We start from the raw sequence: 23,034 nt of genomic DNA, 5'->3' as shown, positions 1-23,034 counted from the left end.
GAACCGCAAAGCCAGACATGAGCTGGCAATCATAGCTAACCAGCTCCAAAATCCGCCTCAGCTCTTTTTTGAGTCCTGGCACACGAGAGGATGCAATGGTTGTTTTTTTCTCCCCCTGGGGACACACCTGCCCACCTCCCAGGTGGTACCCCAGATACTCTATGTCTCTCCATCCAACTGCACACTTATTTGGGAGGGCAGTGAGCACCACTTGCTTCAGGGACTCTAGAACCGCAGCCACATGCTGCATATTCTGTGCCCAGGTGTCACTTTGTATGATGACATCATCCAAGTAGGCGGCAGATGCAGTACCCAGACCATGAGGAGCTGGAAGGTGGCAGGGGCTCCAAACAAATCGAACAGATTTGTGTGACAAATTTGTACAATCCATAGATAGCGGAGAAGGACTTTTTTTTTTCTTAGACTCTGGAGACAAGGGAATCTGCCAGTGAATCCACTGTCGTGAAAAAATGTACAGTGCCTAACTGGTCCAGGGGCTAGTCAAGCTCAGGGCATGGACTATTCGTCAAACTGTGACACCTTATTCACCTTACGATAATCCAGGCAGAAAAACCTATAGACCCATCTTTCTTCACCACAAGAACTATGGAGTCGCACTGCTGTGTAACTCTTCTGTCACCTCCATCTCCAGTATTGCAGCCAATTCCTTCTGAACTATTTTCACTTTGTCTTCACAAAATCTATAGGGAACGCACCATCAACATGGTGCTCTATAACAATGGAGAGACTGGGCAGATGGGAGACAGATGCAAAACCCTGTTGCAGTGCAACAACATCTATTCTCTGGGTTGGTGTGAGAAGATTAAAAATGGACTTTTTGCCATTAAAGTTGGTGGTTCCATAGTGGGTAGCATATTTGTTTGAGGGTTGCTAGTTCAGTTTCAGCTGGATGGCTCAAGAATGGCATCTGCAAGTGACATTAATGAACTATGAGGGATATCATTTTTTATCATTTATATCAAATAGACCTGAGGTGTGCCTTTAATAGTTAAAACATACTTTCCAGTATGTGTTAGCTTATCAGAAAACTAAACCTATTGTTTGTGTGTATATGGATGAATGATACAGATAATGAGAGAGGTTGTATAAGATGGTAGTAGGTGTTTGTCACTGAGTCCAGTGTTCTGCTCAAGACAGCGTTACAAAGGATTACCTTGTGTGTGTGTGTGTGTGTGTGTGTGTGTGTGTGTGTGTGTGTGTGTGTGTGTGTGTGTGTGTGTGTGTCCTTGCTGTGTTGTAGCAGATTGCATTATCATGTATGGCCTGTCTCTGGCTGACCACCAGAATCCCTGATGCCATCCTGACACTCTGAAGGCAAATCAGTCAGCCATGCAAAGTCATGCACTCTTTCAGTGATGAAAAAACATGATGTCACTGAACAGCCACAAAAGTACTCTGTTTATCATAAAAAACACTCATTCTGGTCATAAAAAAAATCTGCCCTCACAACCGCAAATAAATAAGAAGTCCTTGATAACTGCATGTTACATTACTCCAGTAAAGTAAATATGAACCATGTACCATCTGTTAGCACATTTCTCTTAACAAACAATGGTAGCTAAAAAATAGTATTAAAAAGGATAAAAATGTGAATTCATATGCATGCATTTTGTACAGATTATGTACAAAGCTTGGTACAGTGGAAGGGTTAGCAGGGGTATTTACGTTTTAATAAATCAGAATCAGAATTAAGATAAAGATAATGCTCTATTTAGAAATAATCCATGGTTCCAAGGGACTTATGGTATTAATAATAACAATAATAAGAATAGTAGTAATAATAATAGCTTCTATGTTATATTAGATGTCATGCGGCTATATGTTAGACAAATGTAACGTAAAAACAAATTACATATTACTGGCAGTTCATTGATGTAGTCACAACTTTCAGTTCACTGATTTGTGTAACCGAACACAAATCAGTGATTTTTTTCCTCAATGTGTTAAAAGTGAAAAGGACAACTGTTCATAACTTCTTTAATGCCTTAACAAGTAACGCTCTGACGATGATGAACAGGGTCAGTAGCCCTGGTCTTTACAGATTATACAGATTATACAGAATATTAATTATTAAAATGAGCTCAATCCTACACATCTACAGTAGTAATATTAATGTCCATAACAGTGATGGTGTTAATAAATGTTATGCTTTAATCTAAATTGGTAAAATTGTGGAATGTTTTTTGTTTGTGTATGCCCTGGGGTGGGGGAGCCTCAATCATCTATGCTTGCCTTTCTGTAAAAGTTACCACATGGCGTTCTCACTCCCAAAGCGTAACATTTTACGCTAGGTGACAAATCGTCAACATATTACATTGGCACTGGTCCCAAACTTTTCCCCCACACACCAAACATAAGTCAGATCTCCAGTGAAACTAAATCCAAATGAAAGATAACTTTTGCTGTATTGCCTCGAGCTCACTGCTTTTGCTTTCTTTTGACCACTACTCGTACTAGGCTCTTCAGGATTAGAATTTTGTCCAGGGCCCGTCTTGAGGTCTGCAGTTTTTCTTTTCAAATATTTATTCATCTTTGTTGTACGTCTAGCAACTGCCATGTGCTGCGCACATCACTAATTCTATTGTCCTAACTTAACAAGGTCATATTGCGCTACTCACTGCCACCCACTGACATGAAAAAGCAATTACTCTACCAGTCACCTCATTGAAAGCACAGATGCCCAGCAATGATTTTATTATTTGCAGTAATTATTAAATTGTATTTTTTTTCCACCAATTAATTGAAATTAAATAATTTCCCACGGCACACCTGACGATCTCTCACGGCGCACCTATTTGCCGGGGCACAGTGGTTGGGAAACACTGTCCTAGACTATAGTCATGCTAGTTATCCAGAGACTAATTTTCTCTATATTCTAAACATCTTGAATAAAACCATGAGCCACTAATGATTCTGCAATCACCTGTCATTCCCCCATGGCTATTTTGACACCTGGCTTTAATGTGTGTTTTCTCAGTCTAAATACAATCAGATCACCCTGGGCACATCAAGGGAACAGTGGAATAAAAGGAAGGAAGGAAGGGGAATCAAGTCTGACAGGAGATAAATGTCTACTCAGTTGGGGTGCTGAGATGAGATGATTATTGACATAGATGGAAAGAGGTCAGAGAGGAAAGAGGGTTTATGGGAAGATTAAATGTCATAACAGGGACAGCAGGAGGGTGTAAAGGTTGGATGGAGAAAGAGAGAAGACAGATAAGAATGGGTGGTGGAATAAAGACAGACAGGGACTCCAGAATATGAGACAGAGAGGCAAGAAGAAGCCAAAGTAAACGATAATTATGAGCAAGCTTGGCAGTATCTTCTAAAACTGGACTGTAATCGATCTGCAAGGCCATTTTGATTATTTATTGGGAATGACACCTACTATAGTGGTTTTAAGAGAATTAAATTAACTGAAAATGAGATTATATCAAAGCAAGTAACAGCGGTGCATCACAATAGTATCGCAATATGATTCTGGTGTTTTGTGACAGGTACAAAAAAAACCTTTATTTGATAGATAGATAGATAGATAGATAGATAGATAGATAGATAGATAGATAGATAGATAGATAGATAGATAGATAGATAGATAGATATGGAACTATCGAGGTGTGATGCCAGGGAACAGCTGACAGTGGACTGTAGGTGAAGAAGAATACCAGATTTGTTTAGACTGTCGTGAGCTCAGGCGACCCTACTTGGCCAGCTGAGCTGTGCACTAGAAGGCAATTTGGCCTCATATACATACAGTCATGCCTTACAGTTACCAACAATGAGTACAACAAGGCACTCTAGGTCATTCACAGGATGGACAAGATTCCTTTAACAGTTTCAGGTCTGCTACCTTCAGCTCTATCTCCTGCATTTTTGTTAGTGCTATCATCATCTATAAACCATACATCATGGCAAATCGGACTGTATCTCTTGCTTCTATTCTTCTGTTACAAATCACCTGTAACACAGATCACAATGTCATCTGCAAACATAGTCCACAAAGCTCCTGCCTGACCTTATCAACCCATCCATCAGCATTGCAAACAAACACTTCCCTGATGTAATCCCACTCACCTTGGAAATAGATGTCCACTCATGCCACACACCTCACTATCACCCCACTGTCTCACTGTCCCCATACATGTCTTGCACCTACTTACCCTTTCCTCAGCAACCCTCTCACCCTCCAGGATTGTGTTAAATAGTCTGATTGAAAAGTCCAGTACCCAATCTCCTTGATATCTCTACATATATGTCATCCAGACCAACCTCTTTCCACTCTTCATCCTTTTCATAGGTGCCCTAAATTCCTCCTTGCTACTCCTCAGGACTTCCCTATCCATTATCTTTATCTGTCCTCCATCCGTCCTCCTCTCTCATTGTCTACATTCACCAGTGCCTCAAATTACAACACTTAAGCATTAAAATACAGTACTATCCAAAGTAGTAACACCTTTGTGTTTGTCACAGATATGGACAATATTCTGAAGAATGTGAACCAGATCTTTGACGGATATGTCAGATATGTCAGGATATGGATTAGTTTATGTTTTCAGTTTTGAGCTATTGTATATACACTGTATTTATTGTTACTGATATTTAACAGATATGTTTTTGAGCTATCTCCTTAAACAGACAAAATTAGTCCCAGAGAAATCTCAACTCCAGATACCCATCGCTGAAATATATATATCCATATAATATTCTAATACATAATTAAAGATTTCTTCTCAGATCTTTTTGTATATTAATGGAATCTTTCAGTTTAAGTCTACACTTTCTGTACAGTGTAGACACTAGTTAAAGGACCACAGCCCAAGTTACACATACAGCACTGGCAGGAGTTATTGAATAGTTCAATATATCAAAGTATATTATTTAAAAAAATCTAAGCTCTTTACAAAAGTTTACATCCAAAAACAACATACAAAATAACAAAACAAATCACTTCTTAAAAATTAAGGAGGCATAATAATATCTAAATAATCTGTGTTTGTACAGTGGGTGGGGGGGGGGATGAAATGAATAATTTGTAAGTTTGCTCACTGAACAGTCTCTGATTTTATGGCAGTTTAATTTTAATAGAGGTAATATCCTCCTGAGACCCAGTCTGTTAATTATGTCTTCTGTAGTGGGCAGTAACAGTTAAACTGAAATATACTTTTTTCCCTTGGATCTCAAGAGGACATCAAACAAAAATCTAGAAAAAACACATTACATAAAAGTTATACATTGATTTACGTGTCATTGAGTGAAATAAATATTTGATCCCAAAGCATCCTTGTGTGTGCTCAATCTGAAACAAAAAATTTTAAACTATGTTGCACATCTCTCTGTGATTAGTAGCATTCACAATAATGGTTAGGTGCATGTGTTAGGGCAGGGGTCTGCAACCTTTATTATCAAAAGAGCCATTTTGCCCCCTCTTCTGGCCAAAAAAAAAAAAATAACAAAAAAATAACAGAGCTTGTAAACTAAAGTTTTCATCTTTTTTTATTTTATTTTACCTGTTACAACCTCTGAAAGCAACAACAGAAGTGCAGTGTGCATTTGTAGGCCTATTGTGAACTGTAGGACTACTTAAGTCCTTCCTATATTTGTGTAAAAGTAAAATAAAAACTAGCCCACATTTAGCTGCAACTTAGCAGCTTTAAAAAGAAACATCAAATTTGAGTGTCTACATGTCAGTGTTCTCTCGTCCTCTTTGGGTTTCTTGCTCAGCGAGCAATCAACTGAATCACCTGAACATACAAAAAAATCTACATCAGCTCGGAGTCTGAAATAAATGGGTTTATTTTTTGAAAAATAATAGCTTATTAAATGCTATTGTTCTTACCTGTTTAATGTGACTTCTGTGTCTGAAGTTTGCTGCAAATCTTCCCTATGTCAGGGCCATAAGATGTCACTTCGATCTTCATACAGGACTGCAGGCTCTCATCAGTGAGGAGGGAGCAGTGTTTGGACTTGTTGGGAAGTGTTGGGAAAATTTGTATGTAGAGCCAAAGATGGGCAAGACTCCGAATGCATACTTTTTTATGTTAATATATTTGTCAGGAATAGGAGTCCATGTTTCAAAAACTAATAATAATGTATGAATAAAAATGAATTAAGAAATACCCTTTATTTATGTTTGTGGGGTTTTTTTTGTCAAGCCAAAGGGAGCCTATACAAGGAGGTTGAAGAGCCGCATGTGGCTCCGGAGTCATAGGTTGCCGACCCCTGTGTTATGGTAAGTCTTTTAAATTATTATTGGGCAAGTCAGTGTTTTTGTATTAGTAGTTCTAATACAATTAGTATTAGTGCAGTACCAGTAAAATTAGAGATGCCAATTATGCAAAAATTCCCAGTGGTGGAGAAAGTAATTAGAGCGCAAGTCTAGAAAGCAGGTTTGGCAAACTCTGAGATTATGCACTCTGAGATGAGCAACTTTGAGTTTTCAGTTTCAGAACTGCTGACCAAAGTTAATACCAGTGTTCACTATGTCAGGATTCAATCTGGCACTAGTTTTTAACTCATGTTTGATTCCAGCGTGCTTTAAGGACCCCAGAAGAAATACAAAAATATTGCCTTTGGCTGTTTTTATATTTGAATCCAGAGTATGCCCCAAAATTCTTCACCACATGTATGTAGGCCTGGAAGCAAAATCCAGGGCAAAACATTTCCAAAGCAGCTGTGATTTAACTCTGTGCTGTTTGTTGCTTTCAGAGTACAGTAATAAATGGAGGAGACATAACAGTTAGCCTGTTAGTAAGGGAGTGACTAACAGCTAACTGTTATTTTAAAACTAAAATGGGGCCTTAAATTGTGTCCTGCCATCTCAAGCCACTTTGGAATAACCAAACCCGACCCAAACAGCACAGCAATGTATTGCTGACATATTTGCACTATGCTGCAAGAGGTTGCTGCTATGTCACCACGAATTTGATGTGTGATGGTAGGTTGCTCACTGGCAAAACGTCAAGTCAGCATCTCAGAAGCAGCCATTCCGATACCATTCACATCCATAGTAATGATATTTAATTGTCACATGAACAAATATTTAAAAAAAAATAACACCTAAATACTTCTACAGTTAGATACCAATAATGTCACATTTGGTAAACTACTATAAGCATCTTTTTAGTATTGAATAGTTATATACATATAAAATATGCATACATATCCATATACATAACACAACAATTAAGCTGAAACCTTAAAACACACATTAAAGGTGTCAGAGTACATGTATTTAATTTGAGAAAATGTGATTTTAAAAAAATCACAAGAGCTTGCTGTACTCCAAATTGCATGCTAGACTGCTTTTTGTTGTTGCCAGGCAAAAATATGAAATTTTTGAAATGTTAAATACAAAAAATATGCCTTCGCTCACAGAAGATTAAAAGAGTGGACGCTGAAAACAACTTGGCTGAAGTAAATGAATAAAGATCTTTATAAGTCACAGTCTTCATTCAGACACTTGGCCCACCGCCTGATAAAGGTTTTTACTTTGTTGAACAACAACCTGGGAGACACAGGATGTTAAGAGGTTGAAATGACATTTACAATGACCTTGCTATGGCTGAGTGAGAGGAACTCTAAGGCGTAGTTCCCCTTTTAGAGAATTTAGAGTCCCCTGGAAAATTAAATGAGGATTTACACACTTGTCAGGATATTACAGCCTTGTGAAGAAGACAAACAATATGGCTAAAGCCTGCTGCTGCAGGGCCTGCCGCATAGCAATCTCATAAATATACTTCTCTGTTTCTTAGCACTCCATCTCATTCCACTCTCCTCTCTATACGTCATTCTCAACCTGTCGTGTTCTGCATCCATTCTGTCTGTTTTACCTGCAAACTACAGGACTAATTTGTTCAAATTTTGCACATTTTTCTACTTTCAATCTCACTTCCCTTCCCTAAATGGTAATAATAATTTTATTTTTGCTTTAAACTGCAACTTTGATTTTCATTCACATGCTAGATGTGATTAATAGTTGAGCGATTATGTAGACGCATGTCTCCATATTCTGTCTTTTACAGAGGAGACTGCATAAATTAAGGAGTTGCACTAGCATGTGGAATTGTGGGAGTGTCTTTATTTATTAAAAATGCATTTCCCAGATCAATACTTATCCACCACATTTCCCCTCTCATGAGATTAGATAAGCCACCAAATGCAGGCAATATTATATAAGTGGATCTAGTCATTACACTGTCTGCGTGCATACTATTAATGTTTACTGATGCCAGACAAAAAATATTTTTCCCAAGATTTCATTTGAACTAATGGTGAATGTTTACAGAAAGGGGCTTGGGTCCTGGTTGGTGTGTTGCCGGGGTTGTGGGCGGGTGGGTGCATGGGGGCCCAGCCCTGGAGCAGGGTGCCGCCGGTGCATCGAGCCACCTGGGGGGCTCTTCAACTGGTGGGGGAGATTGTCACATCTTGCAGGAGCTTTCCTCTCCTCAGGAGCTCCCTCTGCAGGAGGGGGAGATACAGGAGAGGTGGAGGAAGATCTCAGCCTGGGTGTTTATTGTCTTATGTAGTCTGGAAGCTGAGTGGATGGTGGGGTGGGTGCAGTTTTCTCTGTGGTGGGGTTGGGTGGACTGTCCCGGGCTCTGTGGGGCCGGGCGGCGCTGCTGCACTGGGCCCCGGTCTGGATGGGCCTGGGCCCCCTTTCCCTGGCGGGTCGCGGAGTGTGGGGGTGCCTACTGGGGTCAGCGGGGGAGCTGGCCCCAGGGAGGGGTCACTTGCCCCTCCCTTCCTTCCCTCCCCATCTCCAGCTGCCTCCCTCTTCCCGCTCCACCACAACCACCCACACATGCAGGGCCTTGGAGTAGGGGTATGTCACCCACCAGGGTGCAGAGGAGGCTACCCCCCCCCTTCTGTCCCCTTCTGGCTGCCTCTGCCTCAATTTTATCCCACAACTTAGACATTCACATTACTCACACTCTCATTACACATACATATAGGATCTTGGGGGTGGGCACGATACACGGAGTCCAAAGTACCATCAGGGTGTACACCCCACCCCTGGCATCGTTGCCCACCTCTCAATTTTAAATACACATAGACATTGAGGGCTAGCAGGAGGGACCATGCGCTTACCTGCTGCTCTCTGGCAGGTAGCTCCAAGCCCTCCTGGGTTTTAAATGCACCTTAAAACACACATGCATCAACACTACAATGAGCGGGTGGAGGGAGGTTTGGAGTCTTCTCTCACCCCCATTCTCTGCGACCTGCTGGAGCAGGGGGGCTAGGAGGAGGAGTTGGCCGTCCGACTGCGGTCTGGAGTGTGGAGCCTTCCTGCTGCTGCGGAGTCGGGGCGGTCTGCCTCCCCCCACTGCAGGGAAAAGGGAAACACCACCTGGGTCTGGGTGCAGTTCCCCCCTCCAGGGGCGGGGGCACCTAGACCCGGTTTGTAGAGTACGCTTGGGGAGTGTGATCGTGTGTACAACGTCTCTTTATGTCTGTCTCCACGTTGGTTGAGTGTGGAGTAAGTGCATATGAGAGCATGAGGGTGGGAATGGATGTTTGTATCTGTGTGTGCCTGTATGTCTGTGTCTATATGTCAGGTTGGGTGTCAGGCGCCACCTCTCTGGGGACATCTCAGGCCCTCCAAGGTTTGGAGGCCTATCTCCCCCTACCACCACTTCCCCTGCCAGTGGCGGACCCCCTCAGACATCGGTGCGTTGGTGGTTCTTTGTGTCCGGGGATGGGCGTCCAGGTACACACCGGCTCACTCCTTGGCGGCCGCTTATTGGGGCCTGGAGCCTGGGGCTCGCTCGGGCCACTTCGGAGGTGGGGTGCCCCCGGCCTCTCGGCCTGGGGCTCGGTCACTCAGGCGCAGCTGGCTGCCGGCGGAGCTCACGGGCGCGTCACTGCAACGCCCCCTGGCTTCTGCTCCGCGGCTGCTGAGTGAGCCCTCATCTGGGACTCTCCTCAGCTCTTTCCGGGACAGTGGCGCAGCTGCCCCTCTGTTGGTCTTCCTTGGTCTCTTGTGTTCTGGGGGCCTCTGGATGTCTGGAGTTTTGATCTCCTCCACACCTGCTTCATGCCCTGGAGGACGGGGCTGTGGCCCCCCCACACCCTCTAGCAGATTATTACATGAAGGAACCTTTTAAAAAACAAAAAACAAGCGCGTCCATGCTCACAGGTGTACACACGGGTGATCACACCCACAAACTACACCCTTTTTGGCTCCTACCTCAAAGCACACTGTGTTCTGTTGATCTTATGTGCTGCACAATAATGTTTAACATTTAGTATTTACTGTCATATTCCCATATATCATTGTGATGTTGTTTATTCTATTACTCTTGTTCTCTTCTGCTTGCTTTCTTTTTTCTTTCTCAGCAGGTGACCCAGGTGATTGATATATGCATTTTTTTTTCTCTGCCCGTTCTGTTGGTTTTTGTCTTTTGCCCTTCCCCCCCGTCCCTCTTCTCAGCTGTTTCTCTTTGCCTCTTTCTTTCTCCCCTTCTTTCCCTCAGTCAAGTCTGTCCCGTATTCAGTAAGTGAAAATAAAATAAACAATAAAAGGTGAATCAAATGGACCATTACGGCAAGGCTGGGATGGTCAGTTTGGTAAAGTAAATCCGTTGGGCATCTTTCTTTGCCTTTAGACAACAATTCTGAGGGCAAAAGAGCCAAACGGGACAGGCAAAAAAAAAAAAAAAAAAAAAAAGCTGAATGTTTTTGGAAGTAGTTTTTAGTTTGTTTTTAGTTTTAGCTATTTTAGGGGGATATCTGTGTGTGCAGGTGACTATTACTGTGCATAATTATTAGGCAACTTAACAAGAAACAAATATATACCCATTTCAATTATTTATTTTTACCAGTGACACCAATATAACATCTCCATATTCACAAATATACATTTCTGAGATTCAAAAACAAAACAAAAACAAATCAGTGACCAATATAGCCACCTTTCTTTGCAAGGACACTCAAAAGCCTGCCATCCATGGATTCTGTCAGTGTTTTGATCTGTTCACCATCAACATTGCGTGCAGCAGCAACCACAGCCTCCCAGACACTGTTCAGAGAGGTGTACTGTTTTCCCTCCTTGTAAATCTCACATTTTATGATGGACCACAGGTTCTCAATGGGGTTCAGATCAGGTGAACAAAGAGGCCATGTCATTAGTTTTTCTTCTTTTATACCCTTTCTTGCCAGCCACGCTGTGGAGTACTTGGACGCGTGTGATGGAGCATTGTCCTGCATGAAAATCATGTTTTTCTTGAAGAATGCAGACTTCTTCCTGTACCACTGCTTGAAGAAGGTGTCTTCCAGAAACTGGCAGTAGGACTGGGAGTTGAGCTTGACTCCATCCTCAACCCGAAAAGGCCCCACAAGCTCATCTTTGATGATACCAGCCCAAACCAGTACTCCACCTCCACCTTGCTGGCGTCTGAGTCGGACTGGAGCTCTCTGCCCTTTACCAATCCAGCCACGGGCCCATCCATCTGGCCCATCAAGACTCACTCTCATTTCATCAGTCCATAAAACCTTAGAAAAACCAGTCTTGAGATATTTCTTGGCCCAGTCTTGACATTTCAGCTTGTGTGTCTTGTTCAGTGGTGGTTGTCTTTCAGCCTTTCTTACCTTGGCCATGTCTCTGAGTATTGCACACCTTGTGCTTTTGGGCACTCCAGTGATGTTCCAGCTCTGAAATATGGCCAAACTGGTGGCAAGTGGCATCTCGGCAGCTGCACGCTTGACTTTTCTCAGTTCATGGGCAGTTATTTTCCGCCTTGGTTTTTCCACACGCTTCTTGCAACCCTGTTGACTATTTTGAATGAAACGCTTGATTGTTCGATGATCACGCTTCAGAAGCTTTGCAATTTTGAGACTGCTGCATCCCTCTGCAAGATATCTCATTATTTTTGACTTTTCTGAGCCTGTCAAGTCCTTCTTTTGACCCATTTTGCCAAAGGAAAGGACGTTGCCTAATAATTATGCACACCTGATATAGGGTGTTGATGTCATTAGACCACACCCCTTCTCATTACAAAGTTGCACATCACCTAATATGCTTAATTGGTAGTAGGCTTTCGAGCCTATACAGCTTGGAGTAAGACAACATGCATGAAGAGGTTGATGCGGACAAAATACTCATTTGCCTAATAATTCTGCACTCCCTGTACAATAGCTTACCTGTTGGATTAGACCACATGGGTCTGCCTTCGTCCCCCACATACAGCAGCGACCTTTAGCAACCTGTAACCCTGTCACTGGTTCACCACTGTTTCTTCATGCTTCACAAGAAACCTCGACTTTTAGGTTTGAAACAACTGCCTCCTGTATCCAGTATTTAGGTGGTTCATCAATCCATCCTGACCTCCTTAGGGGAAATATACCGATATTGATATTTGAGGTTTTAATGACATATTAAAAATGACATATAAAAAAGGTTTGACCATGGCAACTTGTGGTGTTTACATTATATGATTCAACATGGTTATTATGTCAACATTTACTAATTAGCACTAAACCAAATTGTACAAACTGTTGTTTTAACCTAATGATGGACAAAAGGCCATCAGCAGTCATGCTTAATATATCCTATTGATAAAGACATAAGAAGTTTATTTTAATGACTTCTGCTTAAACATTTAAGGCCAGTGAATGCACAGCTTAAACATATAATAACATAAACATAATATAACATATTATGTTAGGATGCTGTTCGTGGACTACAGTTCAGCATTCAACACAATAATTCCCTCTAAGCTTTTCACCAAGTTGACGGATCTAGGACTCAGCTCATCACTGTGTCAGTGGATCCTCAACTTCCTCACAGACAGACCCCAATTGTCAGGGTTCCTGGGTCGTTGACCCAGTGATTTCAGTTTGTTCATGTTCAGTTTGGTTCGCCACATTAATGTTCTCACTTCCTGTTTTTTCCCGTGTCAGCTTGTCTCCCGTGTCATTAGTCAGATTATGTTCAGCCCTGTACTCACCTGTTTCCAATCATTGTCATCATCCACCTGTGTATTTAAGTTCCTCGGTTTCACCAGTTCTCTGTCGTGTCATTGATGTTGATGTTCATGTCGTCCCTCCGTCTGTATGTTCAGTTAGTCAGCCAGCCATTCTTCCAGTCTTTCAGCCAGCCAGTCACTCCATCTGTCCTGCTTTGTTCACTCACCCTCCAATAAATCCCCTTCATTTCTGCACCGTGAGTCCAGCGTTTGGGTCCTCCTTCTTTCGTCCACGACCTCATCCTGACACCAATCAGTGAGGGTGGGAAAACAAGTCTCCCCCTCCATCTCACTCAGCACTGGAGTGCCTCAGGGCTGTGTTTTAAGCCCCCTGCTGTACTCACTGTACACTTATGACTGTGTAGCCACATCCGACACCACCTCCATTGTCAAGTTTGCTGACGACACTGCTGTTGTGGGCCTGATCTCCGACAACATCGAGACGGCCTACCTGGAGGAGATTAGGAACCTGGAGACCTGGTGCCAGGAGAATAACCTCCTCCTAAACATCAGCAAGACTAAGGAGCTGATCGTGGACTTCACTACAAAGCAGGCGAGGAATTACAAACCCCTCATCATCAGTGGCACGCCAGTGGAGAGAGTGGACAGTTTCCGATACCTGGGTGTCCACATCACTCAGGACCTGTCATGGTCCTGTCACATCAACACCCTGGTTAAGAAAGCCCGTCAGCGTCTCTTCTTCCTCAGAAGACTTAGAGACTTCCATCTGCCACTGAAGGTGCTCAAGAACTTCTACTCCTGCACCATCGAGAGCGTCCTGACGTCAAACATCTGCACCTGGTTTGGGAACAGCACCAAGCAGGATAGACGAGATCTGCAAAGGGTGGTGCGCTCGGCAGAACGCATCATTCAATCAGAGCTCCCTGACCTGCTGTCCATCTACACCAAGCGGTGCAAGTCCAAAGCTAGGAAGATTATGATGGACCTCTCCCATCCCAACAATGGACTCTTCTCACTGTTGAGGTCTGGGAAGCGCTTCCGCTCCCTTAAGGCCAAAACAGAGAGAATGAAGAGGAGCTTCTTCCCCCAGGCTATTCGGGGCCTGAACCAGGTGTAGACTGGACTCTCCCAAACACGTCACTATAAGACTGGACTCTCACACACGTCACCACACGCACCACCACACATTTCCTATAATCCTATAATTCCTATAATTTATAATCCTTATCTTTATAATCTCTTCTGCTATTTGCACATTCTTTACTGTAAATTCCTAAATTAATTTGTAAATTTTTGTAGTAAATTGTAAATATTGTAGAACTTTTCTTCTGTCATTTAATGGTCGGGCATTGTACAGCTACAAGCATTTCACCCCCATGTCATACTGTGTATGGTTGTGTGTGTGTGACAAATAAAATTTGAATTTGAATTTGAATATAAACAAACTCAACATCTCCTTATTACATTCACTTTGTTTTTGGTGTAGATTACCTCAGTATTATTGTTTTGTTTTTGTTTTTTTTGTATTGTAACAAATTTATTATTGGTTTAATTGTTATTGTAATTTTGTATTGCTTTTTATGCCAATAATGCAGGTTTTTGACAGAGTTTGTATTCATTTATTTTTTATGTGGGGGGTGAGAGGAAAGTATGTGAGAGGACTATTGAGTGTGCAGGCCTATTGGATTACACAATGCTATGTGAATGTCTCTGTTCTTTTAGACTCCATACAGGCCCAGAGAGAATATGCAAACTCCAAACAAAAAGGACCGAGCAGCATTTGAACCAGTACCCTTCTTACTCTGAGGTAACAGTGCTAACCACTGCATCATCACGCCGGCCTGTGTTTATGTGAATTTCTTCTTCTCCCACTGTCAAAAGACATGCTTGTTAGGTCTAAATTCCCCCTATCTGTTATTGTTGTCTGCCTCTCTGTGTTAGCTCTGTGATGGATAGGCAGCCTATCTAGTGCATATGGTGCCTCATGCTCTGTGACAGCTGGGATAGGCTCTAGCACTTCCGTGACCCTAAATTTGATATGCTGTGCAGAATATGGTCGGATGGTGATGGATGGATGGATGTCAACTAGAACAGCTACATTGCTTAATGACTAAATTTTCATGTTGCTGGCACATTTGCAGCTAAATTCAAACAAAGGTCTCATGAATAAGTCATATTTCACTTCATTCTTTACGGCAAACCCAACTACTTGTCATGTGTGCCTTTTACTGTGGACTTGGAGAAGGGATGTCCAGACTTTCTGTACTGCGATCATGCCACATGTATTAGAATCTCTGAGTTCTATCCACACCGCAGCTAAAAGCTTACTTAGTCTACTGGTGTCAGCTCTCATCTCTGTCCCCATGTATGCTCTCTGTTACAGTTCGCATACAATCACATACACACAAAAATGCCTTTCTACAAGCATATTTTGTGCACTTGGATCAAGGCTGCCTGTGCTTCTGCATGTGCGTGGTACTACATCTATGTAAGTGCATGTGTATGTGAGTGCTTTTCTCAGTCATCTGTGCTCTCATCATATTACCAGAGGTTGTTGCAGCCCAACAAATAATTCATGGCCCAGCTAACCAAGCCAAGAGACAAGCAGGACTGGCTTGTACTGGAAGTCTAACAGAAAGGGATCCCAAGTGTGTATTTGTGTGAGTGTACATGCATGAGTGAACATTTTTAGGTATACTGTACATACGGTTATGCATATGTTTGTTCTTGAGTGCATGTGTGAGTATGTTCAAAGCAAGTGTGAATCAAAAAATATGAGGGGCCGTACAAGCCAAAATTCATTCTTTCACTCTCACACATACATTCTTCTTTCACACAAATATACTTTCACTCTCACATACATATATTTTCACTCTCACATACATATATTCTTCTTTCACATACATATACTTTCACTCTCACATAGTTTTATTTTAATTTTTATAATTAGATATTTTTATTCTCATGTTTACACATATTTAACACACACATTGCAATATTGTGCTCTCTTACACTTGTATTTTAATCAAATCAAATCACTTTTATTGTCACATCACATGTGCAGGCACACTGGCACAGCACATGCGAGTGAAATTCTTGTGTGCGAGCCCCACAAGCAACAGAGATGTGCAAACACAACAACACAAACGAGCAAAATACAAGAATGGCCAACCTGAAACTAATAAATATATGTACAATATATAATAGTGTATGCATTTCTGGATGTGTATACTAAATATTTTCCTACGTGTGTGTGTGTGTGTGTGTGTGTGTGTGTGTGTGTGTGTGTGTATACACATTTTTACAAATTAAATAGTTAAAAAAAATAAAATAAAATAATAATAATAATAATAATAAAATATATAAAATATACAGAGTTGAATATGTGCAAAACAAGTGGCATTTATATACAGTGTGGAGTGCATAATGTTGAAGTTCCAGTAGTGAAGCTGAGGTGTCTATGACGTGTTCAGCAGTCTGATGGCCTGATGGAAAAAGCTGTCTCTCAGTCTGCTGGTACGGGACCGGATGCTGCAGAACCTCCTTCCTGATGGAAGCAGTCTGAACAGTTTATGGCTGGGGTGACTGGAGTCCTTGATGATCCTCCCCGCTTTCCTCAGGCACCGCTTCCTGTAGATGTCTTGGAGGGAGGGAAGCTCACCTCCAATTATCCGTTCAGAGCACCGCACTACTCGCTGGAGAGCTTTGCAGTTGTAGGCGGTGCTGTTGCCATACCAGGTGGTGATGCATCCAGTGAGGATGCTCTCAATGGCACAGTGATAGAAGGTCCTGAGGATGCGGGGGCTCATGCCGAATCTTTTCAGTCTCCTGAGAAAGAAGAGGCGCTGCTGCGCCTTCTTCACTGTTTTGTTTGTGTGTACTGACCACGTAAGATCCTCAGCCAGATGTACTCCAAGGAACCGGAAGCTGCTCACTCTCTCCACAGCAGCGCCGTTGATGGTGATGGGGGTGTGTACTTCTCTGCACCTCCGGAAGTCCACTATCAACTCCTTTGTCTTTGCGACGTTGAGGGTGAGATGGTTGTCTTGACACCAGTGGGTCAGGGCGCTGACCTCCTCCCTGTAAGCCGTCTCATCACTGTAGTGTTGTCTGCAAACTTCACAATGATGTTGGAGCTGTTAGTGGCTGTGCAGTCGTAGGTGTAGAGTGAGTACAGGAGAGGGCTCAGTACACACCCCTGTGGAGCACCAGTGTTCAGTGTGATGGGGGATGAGGTGATGCTGCCCAGTCTGACCACCTGGCGTCTGTCAGACAGGAAGCTAAGGATCCAGCTGCAGAGGGAGCTGCTCAGTCCTAGATCCTGCAGTTTCCTGTCCAGCTTCGAGGGAACGATGGTATTGAATGCTGAGCTGTAATCTACAAACAGCATCCTCACATACGTGTCTCTCTTCTCCAGGTGTGACAGGGCAGTGTGTAGTGTCAGGGCTATGGCATCATCAGTGGACCTGTTGTGGCGGTATGCAAACTGTAGAGGGTCCAGTGAGTCGGGTAGTGCAGAGCAGATGAAGTCCCTGACCAGCTTCTCGAAGCATTTGCTTACGATGGGGGTCAGGGCTACAGGTCGCCAGTCGTTCAATGAGGAGATGGTGGAGGATTTGGGTACAGGGACGATGGTGGCCATTTTGAAGCAGGCTGGGACTACAGACAGAGAGAGGGAAAGGTTGAAGATGTGCGTGAACACTCCAGCCAGCTGAGCCGCGCATGACCTGAGGACGCGGCCGGGAATCCCGTCCGGACCAGTAGCTTTGCGTGCGTTCACCTTCCTGAAGCACTTCCGCACATCCTCCTCAGACACAGTGTGCGCACTGACGTCATCCGCGGTGCTCATGGTGTTCGCTGTGTCGAATCTAGCGTAGAATACGTTTAGATCCTCACACAGAGAGGCCGTGGTCTGCGGTGTGCTGGTTTTCCCTCTAAAGTCTGTGATCGTGTTTAGTCCCTGCCACATACTCCGAGGGTTGTCAAACTGTTGCTCCACCCTGTCCCTGTACTCACGTTTGGCTGCTTTGATCGTCTTCCGGAGTTGGTAATGTGCGTGTTTGTAGTCCGATGTGTTCGCGGAGGCAAAGGCGGTGTTCCGTGCCGCGCGAACATCTCCATTAATCCAGGGTTTTTGATTTGGGAAGGATTTGACTGTTCTGGATGGGACGACATCTTCCACGCATTTCCTGATAAATCCACAGACTGAGTCTGTGTATTCATCAATGTCTCTGGCGGCCACGTGAAACATTTCCCAGTCCGCGTGATCAAAACAGTCCCGCAGCGCAGACTCCGATTGGTCCGTCCAACAGTGCACCGCCCTCCGGGTTGGAGCTTCCTGTTTCAGCTTCTGCCTGTAGGCGGGCAGGAGCAGGATGGAGCAGTGATCTGATTGGCCGAATGGGGCGCGGGGGAGGGCTTTGTACGCATCCCGGAAAGAGGTGTAACAGTGGTCGAGTAGCCGGTTTCCACGTGTGTTGAAAAGGATGTGTTGATGGAGTTTTGGTGAGACTTTCTTCAGGTTTCCCTTATTAAAGTCTCCGGCTGTGATAAACGCTGCCTCTGGGTGTGCGGTTTCCTCGCTGCTGATCGCGCTGTACAGTTCCCTGAGTGCACGGTCAGTGTCGGCTTGTGGGGGAATGTAAACAGCCGTAATAATCACTGCTGTAAATTCCCTCGGTAGCCAGAATGGCCGGCACTTAATCATCAGGTACTCCAGGTCCGGTGAGCAGAAGGATTTGACCGGGTGCACGTTCGCATAATCACACCAGCTGTTGTTGATCATGAAACACACACCACCGCCTCTGCTTTTTAATGTACATATTTACAAATTTTCACTCTAACATACATGTATTTTCATTTATGCATTCCTACATTTTGCTCTCATTTACATGCATCCAATATGCATTTAATCTCACAAATAATATATGTATGTAAGAAGAGAATGCATACATGTCTGAAGAAAATACATGTATGCAAGAGAATAATGTATATTGACATACATTATTCTCTTGCATACATATATTTTCTTCAGACATGTATGCATTCTCTTCTTATAGAGTATAGTGGAAACGGAAGGAGTTTAAGGGAAACGGAAGGCTGGGTGTCTGTACCGCTGTGATTGGCTGAGAAGCACGCGCGGGTCACTTTCAAGTGTCTGACAGCATGGAGGGGGGAGAAGAAACTCGAGGTCTTCAGCAAGCTATCGGGGTGTTAAGAAAAGCAGTGCTGATTTTCTAACACTGGAAAATAACTCAAAATGTTAGAAATATTCCAGTGTTAGAAAATCAGCACTGCTCAGTGTTAGCCATTGTTAATCTTCAAAACTGACTAGGTTACTTTTAAACATATAACACTGTCAAAAGTGTTAATTTAACACTCAACAGTGTTGTATTTAACACTCAGAGGTGTGGACCCATATAGACACTCTCTAGTGTTAATTTAACACTGGAGATTTTGCTGTGTATCTGACAATAAAAAAGGGTGACAATAGAGGCTACAGTGTGTGTGACTGTAATATAAATCTTAGGTTTATATTGTTAAATGGTGATTAAGTGGCAGTGTGTTTCAGGTCATTTAACAGAGTAATCAAGAAAAAAGTATATAATGACAAGTGACATCTGTGCGATCTCCAGTGAGGTGGGTGCAGCGCCCTCAGCCGCTCCTCTGCTTTCCCAGATAGCAAGGAAACATTGAAACACTGTTGAGTCAATATCAGGCTGTGTCATTGAATCAACGTTGAAGTGTGACGTTGACCTAACGTCACTCTTGCACCCTTTTTTAACGTTGAAACAACGTCAGGTTTTGATGTTGAATCAATGTTGAAACCTGACATTGATTCAACGTTGTATTTTCTAATACTGTTGACATTGAAACAATGTCAGATTCTGATATTGAAACACTGTTGAGCTATGGTGTTGATTTTCCACCTCTTTTGCACAGTTGCTTTTTATTAAAACAACAGTTAAATCATGACTGGAAATCTACCTTTCTTTATAGGTATTTTAACCAATACTAAACTACTGCATGTTTCCATCAATACTTAAACCACCTAAACACATAATTGTACTTATTCCTTAAATTGGACACCCTTTATAAAAAAAACCCCAAATGTCTCACAATGTATCATGTCAATATTAATATCCTAAAATAAGAAAGCATTGCATGTGATGTAACAGAGAAAAAAAAAAAAAGGTCAATAGTCATGTTTCATTTGCTAAATACTTTATTAAAAGACAGTTTCCTATTTACATTTATATGTTTCACAGAAGTTTGTAATTTTTTACTCTGGGATGGGGATGCATGATGTGCGTCCTGCACCACCCAAACGATCTGGGGCGTATCGGAGCCATTTCTGCACTGCTTGCGCAAAGACAAACTCGGACATAGAGTTTGCCCCTAACTGCTGCGTCAGGCCATCTAGGACAAAAATACACACACACACACACACAAACAAAAAAAGTGAATTAGAGCACGTGAATAAGCTCTTGTTAACTGTCTTCAGCGGGGAGAAAGTATGTAAACTCCTAGGCTGATAAACATGAAAGTCACCAGGCGTAAATCTGCAAACTGCCGCATTTGATTCCCAAAGAGCTATGAGCGGAAAAAGTGATAAGTCTTAGCATGGTGTGCCGTGTATCCTTTAAAACAAAATAAACATGGGGTCCTCGGGCTGTACAAACTACAACCCGAGGACTAAACAAGCCAAAGACCAAAGACTCCATCTCCAGATTAACCGGACATGAAAGTCTTGTTATTAAGAAAGACAAAGTAATATAGCAAAAAAACAGTAAAACTTACCAAATATGCATTTGCAGAGCGCTGTATCTTTAAATGCCATTTTTTGCTTTGTCTGGTCCTTGGTTTTTTTCCCTGCCCAGTTTAGTACCGAGGCCAGCTCGTTTGTAATGGCATAAGCCATTACACGGTGGACTCGCACCTCCAGTGTGGTCCTTCCAATCAAGGCAAAGCGTCTCACCTATAGACACATTTTAAGAGATGGAATTAGCGTGTCTCATGTCTTAAATGTGTATGCAAGTGCTTGTGTGTTTAATCAACAAGCCGTTGTTATGTATTTAAATCACATCTGACAGCTATTACACTTTATAGTTACAAAGTGTATATAACCTTTATATACTTACCATTGCCTTATTTGCCTCTTGTGATTGAAGAGCTGGCTCTGCATTGTTTAGCTCCTCAATGTTGTGCAAGGGCAAATCCAGAGGCAGTACCCCAGCATCTACCGATTCATTGCAGCCGGTATTGCGGATGGCTCTGACCTCCTCACGGAGTTCGTTAACAGCTCTCGTCAGGTCTGACAGAAAAAGATAATTTTTTTTAAGTATTTAAGAATACAGACAACTTGTCAAAAGTTTCCTTGTGTCACACACAGATATGTACAAAGACACTAGACAGTATTTTATTACCTGGTATTTTCACTCGAGGGGCCTGGGGAAACCATTTCTTTGTGGGCTGCTCATCCTCTGAGTCACTATATGTGTACAGGGGATTTGGTCTAAAGAAAAAAAGTTGAAAACGGTCATAAGTAATTACAAATGTGCTTTTGGAATATTTTTTCCTAAAGTTACAGTTTAATTTATAACAACACACACAGGAAACGGAGATGTGCAAGAAGGTACAGTATACAAGGAATTTTTGAAGTGCACAAGTGTACACGGCTTTGCATTTATAAAAAGTTTACAAGCTTCCACTTTTTGGACTATATTATGTGGTGATATTGCAGTATGCAAGCACCACAGATATGTACAAAAGACAAGATCATAAATTCTTAGCAATCAAAGATATGTTTGTGAAATAAAAAAAGTTTTACTTGTGCTTTCTTTTATGACTGGTCTGAGTTTCAGCTTCGGACTGAAGGTCAGACGTATCACAGTGTTCACTTAGATATTTCTGAAGACTGCGTTCTGCTTTGTGAAATGTGTCTGGAAGTACAAACACAATGTATGGCCAGACATAAATTAGGACATGAAAAACTTGTTATTGTTACATTTATACAACACCAATCCAGATGATACCCACCATGGCTTATTAGAAGTCGGACTGGTGCATAGGTGAGCCATGTTGAACCAGGATGAACTCTCCTCTTTACTGCATCGTGGATCCTGAATGTGTCTCACAGAGGATATGGAGGCCATGACAATTTCTCCCCATTTATCCATGAACTAGGGACTATTTCTGTACCACCAGTGCTGAACAATGCACCAGTCTTTCATTTTTATCTTTTTTTTAATTTGGAGTCCTTTTTTGCCCTGTCTAGGATAAACAGGAAACAGATAATTACAATATATTTCATAGTCACTACAAAACTTGATCTATTGATTAAACTAAATAATAAATAATAGCTTAAAATGTATATAGGCAACAATTACAAGCAAACCCGTATATGTAAGCATTTAAACACTGAAGATAATAACATTAACAGTATTTTGTCTAAGTCTGCCATTGTAGGAATTCATGGCACCGAGACAAAAACTTGGCGCACAGTGTGGCGTCAAAATAGGCGCACACCTTTGACGCTGCGTTTTCTCCGTCTTCCTCGTCCACACGTAAATGCTAAACGCAGTTTACGTGTGGACAAAAGGTGCAAACGCAAGTTAGGTGAGCGTGCAGCGTAAAGTTTGAATTGAGTGCGAATCGAAGCGGGTGCTCTCCAATCATTAAAAGTAACAAAGTCATTGAACACATTTATACAGTTACCTTTACGTTTATCAATCATATATCACAGATTTAAAATTTTTTGTAGTACTATGCTAAAAAGCAACTACAGAGCGAAAGTCTGGGTCAAGCGCCGAGGCGACGGCAAGAACAAAGGAACCCTCGAAGCGTTAAAGCTAGCTTTGTAAGGAAATATAACGGAAAAGTATGAAACGAAAATGTTTTCTTTGTTGATAGACTTTGTTTGCAGTGCAATTTATTTGTTGCCGGATTGTAAGAAGAAAGTAGACACAATTTCGGGCTCCCACATTTTATCCGAAACTTTACATTAACAAGTTTGTTTTGTTTTTTTTACTGTTATTCAAATGCAACCGTGGAAATAACGAATAGAACAAAAGTCATTCATTCTTACCTT

At 42.3% G+C, this 23,034-nt stretch overlaps 1 protein-coding gene across 1 annotated transcript in view; it reads right to left on the bottom strand.

Annotated features, from left to right (window-relative positions):
* Positions 1-19,623: 19,623 nt before the first annotated feature.
* LOC113028191 (uncharacterized) overlaps positions 19,624-23,034 on the bottom strand; it is a 30,988-nt gene continuing 27,577 nt past the window's right edge. The window contains exons 2-7 of the mRNA XM_080289873.1: positions 21,984-22,066; positions 21,775-21,886; positions 21,371-21,459; positions 21,086-21,258; positions 20,745-20,922; positions 19,624-20,363 (exon numbers count right to left, since the gene is read on the bottom strand). Coding sequence (XP_080145999.1) covers positions 20,227-20,363; positions 20,745-20,922; positions 21,086-21,258; positions 21,371-21,459; positions 21,775-21,886; positions 21,984-22,066 — 772 coding nt within the window. The 3' untranslated portion in view covers positions 19,624-20,226. The remainder of the gene's footprint in view (positions 20,364-20,744; positions 20,923-21,085; positions 21,259-21,370; positions 21,460-21,774; positions 21,887-21,983; positions 22,067-23,034) is intronic.

This window comes from Astatotilapia calliptera, chromosome 2, assembly GCF_964374335.1.
Source record: "Astatotilapia calliptera chromosome 2, fAstCal68.1, whole genome shotgun sequence".
NCBI lineage: Eukaryota > Metazoa > Chordata > Actinopteri > Cichliformes > Cichlidae > Astatotilapia > Astatotilapia calliptera.
Note: the sequence above shows the minus strand (reverse complement) of the source record. Positions and strands in the feature narration are given on the sequence as shown.